This window comes from Lissotriton vulgaris, chromosome 6 (assembly GCF_964263255.1).
Source record: "Lissotriton vulgaris chromosome 6, aLisVul1.2, whole genome shotgun sequence".
NCBI lineage: Eukaryota > Metazoa > Chordata > Amphibia > Caudata > Salamandridae > Lissotriton > Lissotriton vulgaris.
In genome coordinates this window covers 1589374734-1589385274 of record NC_141694.1, presented here as the reverse complement: position 1 = coordinate 1589385274, position 10541 = coordinate 1589374734, and the positions used below count along the sequence as shown (strand labels likewise).

The following is a 10541-nucleotide window of genomic DNA, read 5'->3' as shown; positions in this document are numbered from 1 at the left end:
CGTAGGAACTGTTCTAGTAAGGGGGACTTCGACGTACATGCCAGAAACCTGTGCACACAACTGAAGGAGAGACACTATCCAAGTTCATTGATTAAGAGGTCAAGGAAAAGAGCAATGAACAACAACAGAGAAGCCCTACTTGAACCTCCCACTCCAAAACCTCCGTTAGAAAGACTCACTTTTGTGAGTACTTTCAACACAAGGAGCAATAGTATCCAGAAAATCGTGAGAAGACACTGGCGCCTTCTCAATCACAGCAAGGACAAGATTGCGCAGCCCCTATTTGCATAAACGGGCAAGTAGCATCCTGGATCGGCTGATGCATACACGCCCCAAAGAAACCATTAAGAAAATCGGTGAAACCCTATGGAATCTTCTCCTGTGGTTGGGCACCACCCCTGTGGCATCGGCTCCGTTTGCCCTCAGACAAAACATTCAAGTGAGATAGACATAGGCACGAATAGACCTTGGGTGCAGTGCAACTTCAGCAATTGCAACAGCAATAATCTCATCTATATGTTGACATGCACTTGCTCCATTCGATATGTGGGTATGACAACCCGAAAAGTCCTCACAAGAATGTTAGAGGATAAGAGTTCTTTTCGCTGCAAGAAGTCCCTCACGAAACTCACAAGACATTTCTTGGAGAAACAACATCATAAAACTGACTTCCAATGGACTGTCCTGGAAAAGCCTTTTATACCTGGGCATATAAGTGATGTGTCTAGTTACCTAAAATGGATTTATAAGCTCCGGACTGATACAATTGGATTGAACGATGATATTCCCTGGACCCTGTTATAGAGATCCAGTCTGGGGTTCAGAGCACCCCAGCACGAACTTAGGTTACGCCCCTTTTTTCATGAACTTAGACATACATTTTAACACCACATATAGATGCTAAGCACCACAGAAATGAATACAAACACATATGTGGGTGGGGCACATGTTTACTACCACATAGATGGGCTAGGTAGAGTGGTGCTGTGTTATTTACCACCACAATTAACATAGACCCTATAAATATCACCTTTTTTTATCAAAACACGTGCATGTTTATTACAGGAGTAGTGGGTTCTGTACCATTAATATGGGCAAGAGGTTGTGCTCTCCTCTGCTGGTAGCCTGTGTTACTCGGTATACTCATTGAGCAAGAACTATGATTATGGATATAACAACATCATCCAGTAGTCCCTGCAGCCTTATTGCTTGGTAGGTTTAGAATATCAATTAAACCTAAACTTAAAAACACTAATCCCTCTTGAGACAAAGAGAGGTGACATAGATTCTCTATATGACAAACATTAAGCTACATATTTCGATTGCCACCATCGTCAAAATAAGGGAACTACCAGAATGGGCGACATTATGTCATCGCAAGACTTCGAGCGCAAGACGGAGCGCTTTGTATTTCAGAACTTGTTGTCCCTACTGCGAGGGATCTCGCGATACTTCGAGCGCATACAGAGCGCTTTGCTTTGCTTTTCAGACAAGATCATTGGCACAACTCAAAAACCGGCGCATGGCTTGGGAAATAATCGGAACAGTAAATGCGCCCCGGATCCACTGCCAGGGTATACAGTTATGTATCACTCATGGGAATTACAACAAAAGAACTACAATAATGGAGGGGATGGCATCATCTAGTAGTCCCAAGGGCGAGTTCTCGCGCAATTTCGAGCGCAAAGGAGTGCGCTGTATATTTCACAAAAAACGGGGTGAAAATTAACGTTCTTGTGCTTGGTGCCACAAAGAAAGCATGGAAAAGTAACAGGGAATTATAAACCCGTTCTGGTGTTTCGAAATTCTAAAATTGAGGTGGAGGGTTACCACACCAATAACCCCCGAAGATACTACTAAAGAACAGATCATCTACATGTCGGTTCCTCCCCCAAGACTCAGATGGGAGCTTGAGGTACTGACGGAGAGGTGAGTCCACAGTTAACCCTTTTTATTAGGAGTCACAGGAATATAAGCATGGACAATATAGCTAAAATGATTGGTGTTGATAGAGCCTATAGCTTATTACTAGTCCCACTAAGAACATGCAATTAACCTCTATGCGTACAACTCTGTGATAGATGGTAGACCTGGGAGACTTTGAGGCTGGGCACACATAGTTCGAGTGCTGGAGTCTCCTCATATGTTGGTCTCTAGATATAAGTGGATTTGTTGTGCAGGAATGATTTTGGGCATTTTAAAAGGCTGTGTAACCACGCTTTATGGTGCTCTGTTTCTGTTTTACATCTTATATCTGTGTAGTGCGGGGCCTCGTAGAACCTGAGCAAGGTCCAGGTGAGGTGAGGTCCATTCCCCTACCATGAAGGTCGAGTATGAATACATTATTTTTCCTTTAATTGCTTTTGGTGAAACACATTGTATAGGTGAATAACACAGCAAGTTTACAACTAACTACTATACATTTTCCTCCATAGAAATCGTATTCCCCAATTGACATGGAGGGTTAATGTCTTCGGTTGCTACAGGTTGTATCGTATTCAACCATTATACTTACTTTTTCCACTTTGGTGGTGGTGGTGTTCCTTTTGTTTCATTATTACTAAGTGCAACTATTGAAAGAACAGAGGCCCTGACGAATGCCATGGGATTAAATGCCCGCTAGGCAGAAACATGTTGGCCCCTTATAAGACAGATATTTGTTGACTGTCTCTCTTGCACTGTTCTAGGTTTTTATTTAGGAGGTGTTGTTCGGCCGCATAATAAAGTTATTAGTAGGAGGACACTCCCTCCTATTTTAAAGTCACTATTTTTTGTTGAACTGTTATTCACTTGACCATCAAAGATCAGCCATCATTGACGGTTCGTTTGTGTTGGTGGACCAAATCCTTTACCAGCAACAAATGGTGTGGCGCTTCATGTCCCAATGATCAGGGGACTAGCCTAACTTGCACCTGGGTTTGGCCAGATGATAGGACTGATCATTAAGTCAATTTGATGGTAACCCATTGCTATATGTTTTGGATTTGTCAACCATTTGTGAATGACCTGTACTGTGTTGGTTTTTCCTATACACATAGTGTTCACCTTCTATTGAAATATGCTGTTTCCATGTGATTTATACACTCCGAGATTCTGGTAACTCGGATTGACAGTGCAGCCACACAATTAAGCTAGTAGACCCCCTGTGTTTTTGTGTTATACATATAGAAGGAGCTGGGAATAATAATCAGGTACGGGTCTCTAAATCATATATCCCTTGGACCCTCCCATGATGGTTTTGTTGTTGACTATAATTTTTATGCCAACATATGCATAATTGTGTGGACATGTGTATTGCATAATTTTCAGTCATTTCGGGTTAAATGAATACACATAACATTACCAACATTTCTTCGACATATAAATTACAATTTCACCCAGGCATAATGAAGATGAAAGTAGAATAGGTAGGGCTCTACCCAGCCCTAAAGAATGCCAATGACCTATTTGGGCACTAGGAATGCTCGAAACATGTAGGAAAAATCATAGTAGATGTCTCAAACATTAATTTAGATAATCACCACTTGTACAGTTTTTAAGCTTACATAGGTTACCCTCTTAGATGATATATTTTGTAGCCCTAAGCCATTACTTTAATGTCTGGATTAGGCGCAGGCGGAGAAGTCCGCTCCGCCTGCGAAGTGTGCGGAGATTTACCTACTCCACGTTCCGCAGAGAACGCCCAGTAGGCAAATCTCTGCACACTCCACAGTGGAGAGGAGTTGGCCAGCCCCCACCTCCACCCCCTTCCTTGCCAATATTGCCCATATTGCCCTCCTCCTCTTCCTTGCCATCTCTGGGTGATCCTTGCTAAAACTGCACGATAACCTTTCAGACACTCACCCCAGTCAAAGGTTGGTTTAATCCTTCATCGTTCTTTAGCCATTTGCCACCCCAGTTCATGCCCAGCCATATGCAAATCAGTCGTGACCTCATGGGAACAGTACAGACAAAATTGCCAAGCTAGGTCTTCCCTGGACCGGAAACAAGCATCCTCGGAATGGTTTTGGGGTTTCATCCATCATCAGACAGGCTAGCTTGAATCCAGTTGCAAAGTGAGCAAGAGACCCACGTTTCAGCAAACCCTACCAACATGGGGCTAACAAAGCAAACCAGAGGAGATGATGTACGGAGCGCTGAAATGTTTAAGACACTCACCCCCTGTCACAGATCTGGGTTTAATCCATCATCATTCTTTAGCTCACTTCGTCTCCCAGGTTCAGACCCAACCATATGCACATGCGAACAGTTCAGCCCCGACTGCCAATCCAGGTCTTCCCTGGACAGGAAACAAGAATCGTGGACCGGTTTTGGGGTGTCAACCCTCATCAGCCAGGCTTGCTTGAAACCAGTGGCAAAGGGACCCACGTCTGGGCATACCATGCAAATTTAGGACAAACAAAACATACACAAGGAGATGACGCGTCAAGCAAAGTAACGATGGATTAAACCCAGACCTGTGACTGGGGCTGAACATTTTACAATGTTCAACATTCCATCCACCATTATCCATCATCTTTTTGTATTGCATTTTCACCCTAAGTGGGAAGGGTATACCCAGACGTTGGTCCCATGCTCGCTGTGTCACCGGTTTCAAGCTAGCCGACACAAGGGTGATGCCCGAAACTGGTCCCAGGTTGTTTGTTTTCCAGCTGTTTTCCAGCTTGGGTCAAGGCTGATTTGCATATGGCTAGGTTCAAACTGGAATTCCATGGTGAGCAATATAATGATGGATTAAACCCAGATATGTGAATAGGGGGGTGAATGTTTGACAATATTCAACATTCCGTCCTTCATCTTTTTGTGTTGAACTTTCTGAAAGTGGCATTTTCAAAATTGCGACCAAAATTTCAACTTTACCATAAAAGTGGATTTTAACATACTATTACTCCTGCACCAAACATGAAAATCCTACTTGCTGCCAATCAAATGTTATTACTGTGACGGGGCACAGGTGTCAGAACCTCAGACTACTGCCGAATGGTGGACAGCCACACCTCTTTTACCGTGCCCCTTGTCCCCACAGAACACTCCTGCGTCATGGACCGAAGAGGACGAGTCAGTCTGGATCCCGATCAGTAATTCAGACGGTCCCTTTAAAACTTCGGACCAAGGAAACGAGTCTCCACCCCCTGAGAGCGTAACGGCGTCAAAAGCCGGAAGGACAGAAACCTCGTCGGACGGCGTTTCCCCAGGAGCGGAGGTACACATGGAAGACGACGGGAGTTACCAGGACTCGGACCAGAAGGAGAACGACACGCCTGGAGGCCAACGGTTCCACGCTTAGCCCCGCCACGTTCCCACGGGAGGAGCGTGGCTCCAAGAGGTACGGGCCGGGTAGCGGGTTGGGTTGGGCGGAGGAAACAGCAGTGATTTTTCCTGTAGAAAAGCCCTAAACCCTCTGCCCCTGCACGAGCACTTCCTTTCCCCACCTGTTAGGGGTAGATTTAATTAGTGCACAAGCTCACGGCGGTTCTTCCCTCACTCCCGGTCCCTTGAGAAGTATCACTTCATTACTTTGTCCTGACCCTCGTTTCCTTTTCTTTGCCGGTACCGGAGCGGAACCAAAAAGACGACTCCCGGTGTGGAATACGGCCACCTGAAGTCCCGAAGCCAAAGAATCGACGCAAGAGGAAAATACCTTTTCTTTGCTCAATTTTCCAGGACTGTGTTTCATGAAAAAAACTTACGTCCCAATAAAGCCTTCGTTAAAACCGCTACTGAAGGCGCCTGTGTTCCTCTTTTCATCAGCTCCAACTGTAGAACCGACATTACCCAGTTCAAATCCCAACGTCCCGACCCCCACGGGACAACTGGTGTCAGAAGTGGGATCACCATCCGTCTGTAAAGAAAAGATGGAGGCCCTAATTGACCATATCATTAAAGGACTGGAGAAATTGGAAAAAGCGATGGAAAATCAAATGTCGTCTGCACAGGCAGACCGGGATATGTTCACAACAACGATAACCTCTCAACTGGAAAGCCTGAAGAGTATAACACTTTCGCCACAGGTCGTCCAAGGGGAGGTTAGAGTACATACCCCCCATCCCCCAGGTGTGGCCCTACAGAAATACGTTTCAGGTGAAGATCCAGACGCCTTCCTTATAAACTTTGAAAGGGCGGCACGCGCACTGAGTTGGCCAGAAGAGAAATGGCCGTTCTTTCTACCACCTCTTCTCACCGGCGAAGCCCAGTCAGCCTATCAGGCTGCTAACCCCCTCGGCACAACTCCTTATGCCACCATCAAAATGGTGATCCTGGACCATTTGGGTTTGGATCAGGAGGCCTATCGTGTGCGGTTCAGGAAAGAAAGAGGCATTCAAGGTGAGAACCCAAAGACTCTCTTTTTTAGGTTAAAAATGTCAGCCGACAAATGGTTGCGCCCGGACCTGTGCAGTAAAGAAGACATACTAAACAAAATATATCTAGAGCAGTTCATGGAAGCCTTGCCTTACGCTACACAGCGCTGGTTGCGTCAACATGTGGGACTTACTGTAGAACATGCAATCGAAATGGCTTCCCAATATGCTAGAGCTCAACCAAAAACCCTTACGTGGGAGCCGGAAAAAGTTCAGAAAGTGGTTCCGCCATCTAAAATGGAGAAAAAACCTAAGGGCGGAGCAGAACTGCCTCGGCTGCTACGCCCCACAAGTATGATTCTTCCACCAAACAAAGGACCCCAGTGCTTCGAATGCGGAGAGTGGGGCCATATCGCGAGAATGTGTCCCAAACGTAAGCCACCGGAGGAACCGATGGAGGTCGGCTATCTCCCAAGGACAGTGATGTACTCCGCCGAAATGGGCAGCACCTTCTACGTGAGTATGAGGATGAATGGTTACACTGTAAGAGCCTTGCTAGATTCAGGGTGCAGGCAATCAGTAATTCAACCCGGTTTGTTAAGCCAGAACAGATGAATCCAAAAGGGCCCGTTTATATAAGGTGTGTACATGGAGATGTAAAACCGTACCCTGTAGCATCTATTACTATAGCCCTTCCAAATAGGGAACCCTGTACAGTGTGGGTAGGGGTGGTGGACTCCCTTCCTGAAGACATGATCTTAGGAACAGACAACCCTGAGTTTTTGTCCCTTTTTAAAGAGACCCTATCACAAACAAAACAGAGTAATAGTCTTCCTTCATACCTGTCCCCCGAGCCTTGGGTTATTGATCGAAGCTTTCGTTTTGCTCAGAGTGAGGACAGGACTTTAGTCAATGCATGGGAAGCTGCACATGCTACTGGTGATCTAGCCTCTCCCTCCTTTCCTCGCTTTCTGATTAAAAACGACCTACTGTAAAGACAAAACAGAGCGGAAGGAGAATTACAACTGCTGGTACCCCAGTCCTTTAGAGAGCAGGTTCTTTTCTTTGCGCATGCCCATCTGACGGCCGGTCACGCAGAGAAAGAAAAAACTACGGATAGCATAACCAGACATTTCTTTTGGCCAGGGATCTATAAAGACGTGCAGGACTATTGTGCGAAATGTGAAGTTTGCCAACGACAAAATACCCGTCGACCATCCATGGCCCCGTTACAAAAGATGCCCATTATTGGAGTACCATTCGAAAGGGTCGGCAGCCACATCATAGGCCCCTTGCCCAAGTTGAGTCGTGGATACCTGTATGCCCTCGTGATAGTCGACTACGCCACCAGATTTGTTGAAGCCTTTCCGTTGCGAACCACCACAACTGCAGCCATCGCTGAAAAATGTGTGGAATTATTTTCAAGAGTAGGATTTCCTAAAGAAGTGCTGACTGATCAGGGAACTCCATTTACTTCAAAGTTGATGAAAGAGGTCTGTGCTTCCCTTGATATTAAACATCTGAAGACCTTGGTGTACCATCCACAGACCGATGGTCTAGTGGAACGGTATAATCAAACCCTCAAAGCAACACTGAAGAAAATGCTGTCTGCCGAGGGACCCTCATGGGACAGGCTTTTGCCCATAGCCCTATATGTTATTATGGCCCAGAAACAAAGTAGTCTGGGGTGTTCCTCCTTTGAGCTCCTATACGGAAGGATACCACGTTCCTTGTTGGAAATCACCAAGGACATGTGGGAGAATGAAGAAGCAGAAGAACAGAAGACAATGTTAGAATACACGACCCAATTAAGAACCAAACTAGGGAAGCTACAAGAGCTAGCCTATTCTAACTTGGAAGTCCAGCAGAACAGGTACAAACAAACCTACGATAAAGGAAAGAAGTTGAGAAAACTGGAAAAAGGAAGCTGGGCCCTCGTGCTTTTGCCTTCTAGCATGAACAAGCAGAAACATGAATGGCAAGGGCCATTTCAGATAATTGATACCATTGGACTTACGACCTATAGGCTACGCCTGTCCCCGTCCAAGACCCAAACATACCACATTAACATGCTCAAAGAATGGCTTGGACCAGCGCCTCGGAAGGGACATTTTGTAGGACAGACGGCTGTGGCCCAGACTTCAACCCTGGACCAACTAGTGGTGAATACCGAGCTGTCCACTCAAGAAAAGGAGGAGTTATCCGAGACGCTGAAACCCTTTGCTGACGTCTTCTCCGACCTACCCGGAAGAACTACTCTTGCTGAACATCGCATAGAGACTTTGCCCGGTAAAGTCGTGAAACAAAGACCGTACAGGATCCTGGCTGCCCGAAAAGATGCGGTCCGAAAGGAAGTCCAAGATATGCTACAACTAGGGGTCATACGGCCATCCCAGAGCCATTGGTCGTCACCCATAGTGATGATCCCCAAACCGGATGGGTCCAAACGGTTTTGTATGGACTTCCGTGCCTTAAACGCGGTGTCGCATTTCGATACCTACCCTATCCCAAGGGTTGACGATTTGATAGAGAAGATAGGTGATGCCCGTTATATAACAACTATCGACCTCACAAAGGGGTATTGGCAAGTGCCCCTTCGGGAAGAAGATCGGAAAATAACGGCCTTTGTAACAGATGATGGGGCTTACGAATTTACGGTTCTGCCCTTTGGGTTACATGGGGCTCCAGCGACTTTTCAACGCTTAATGAACCTAGTGTTACAGCCCTACACTGCATTCAGCTCGGCCTATTTAGATGATATAGTTATTTACAGCCGAGATTGGAAAGAACATCTATTGCATCTGACAACCATCCTCTCTGCATTAAAGAAAGCGGGACTTCACATTAATGCAAAAAAATCAAGAGCCGCCTTTCACACTGTAAACTACCTTGGTTATGTCTTGGGAGAAGGGTCCATAGCTCCCCAAAGTGAGAAAGTAAGAGCGATAGCAGCCGTCCCGTTTCCATCTAACAAAAGAGATCTACGAGCTTTTCTAGGACTGGTGGGGTACTACCGTAGGTTCATACCTCACTTTGCTGAGATAGCAGCCCCTTTGACTGACCTCCTCAGAAAAGACACAAAACCTATTGAGTTTAAGCAACCCTCACCAGAGTCCTTAAAAGCATTTCAGTTCTTAAAAACCACCATGACTACGGCACCAATATTGACCTCTCCTGATCATTCTAAACCTTATATTCTAGCTACAGATGCCTCCAACGTGGGTATCGGTGCTGTACTGTCCCAAGTTAGCAAAGATGGCATAGAGCACCCTGTTTTGTATGTAAGTAGGAAGCTGTTTCCTAGAGAATGCAGGTATTCCACTATTGAAAGGGAGGCCCTGGCCATACAGTGGGCTGTAGAAAAGCTTAGATATTACCTGGAGGGAAAACCATTCATCCTTCATACAGACCATGCGCCCCTGAATTGGATACATCAAAACAGTAGCCATAACCCTAGAGTCTTGAGGTGGTTCCTGTCCCTTCAACCGTATTCCTTTACCATTCAACACCGTAAAGGAAAAGACAATGGTAACGTGGACTTTCTTTCGAGGGTATTCCCTCTCCCCGAACGGGAGAAGCCAGGGGGAAGGAATGTGATGGGGCACGGGTGTCGGAACCTCAGACTACTGCAGAATGGTGGACAGCCACACCTCTTTTACTGTGCCCCTTGTCCCCACAGAATACTCCTGCGTCATGGACCGAAGAGGACGAGTCAGTCTGGATCCCGATCAGTAATTCAGACGGTCCCTTTAAAACTTCGGACCAAGGAAACGAGTCTCCACCCCCTGAGAGCGTAACGGCGTCAAAAGCCGGAAGGACAGAAACCTCGTCGGACGGCGTTTCCCCAGGAGCGGAGGTACACGTGGAAGACGACGGGAGTTACCAGGACTCGGACCAGAAGGAGAACGACACGCCTGGAGGCCAACGGTTCCATGCTTCGCCCCGCCACGTTCCCACAGGAGGAGCGTGGCTCCAAGAGGTACGGGGCTGGGTAGCGGGTTGGGTCGGGTGGAGGAAACAGCAGTGATTTTTCCTGTAGAAAAGCCCTAAACCCTCTGCCCCTGCACGAGCACTTCCTTTCCCCACCTGTTAGGGGTAGATTTAATTAGTGCACGAGCTCACGGCGGTTCTTCCCTCACTCCCGGTCCCTTGAGAAGTATCACTTCATTACTTTGTCCTTACCCTCGTTTCCTTTTCTTTGCCGGTACCGGAGCGGAACCAAAAAGACGACTCCCGGTGTGG

The 10541-nt window shown here is 46.5% G+C and overlaps 1 protein-coding gene across 1 annotated transcript; it reads left to right on the top strand.

Moving 5' to 3' along the window:
- The first annotated feature begins 5675 nt into the window (after positions 1 to 5675).
- Positions 5676 to 10326, top strand: LOC147709164 (uncharacterized). The gene is made up of 2 exons (XM_086925445.1): positions 5676 to 6815; positions 9979 to 10326. Exons 1-2 carry the CDS (start codon positions 5676 to 5678, stop codon positions 10324 to 10326), a joined length of 1488 nt encoding a protein of 495 aa, XP_086781571.1.
- The last annotated feature ends 215 nt before the right edge of the window (positions 10327 to 10541 follow it).

Excerpts from the sequence above, each read along its gene's own strand:
- LOC147709164 (XM_086925445.1), top strand. The coding sequence starts at position 5,676 with ATGAAAAAAACTTACGTCCCAATAAAGCCTTCGTTAAAACCGCTACTG. Across the intron at positions 6,816-9,978 it reads AAATGGGCAGCACCTTCTAC|AATACTCCTGCGTCATGGAC; the intron begins GTGAGTATGAGG and ends TTGTCCCCACAG.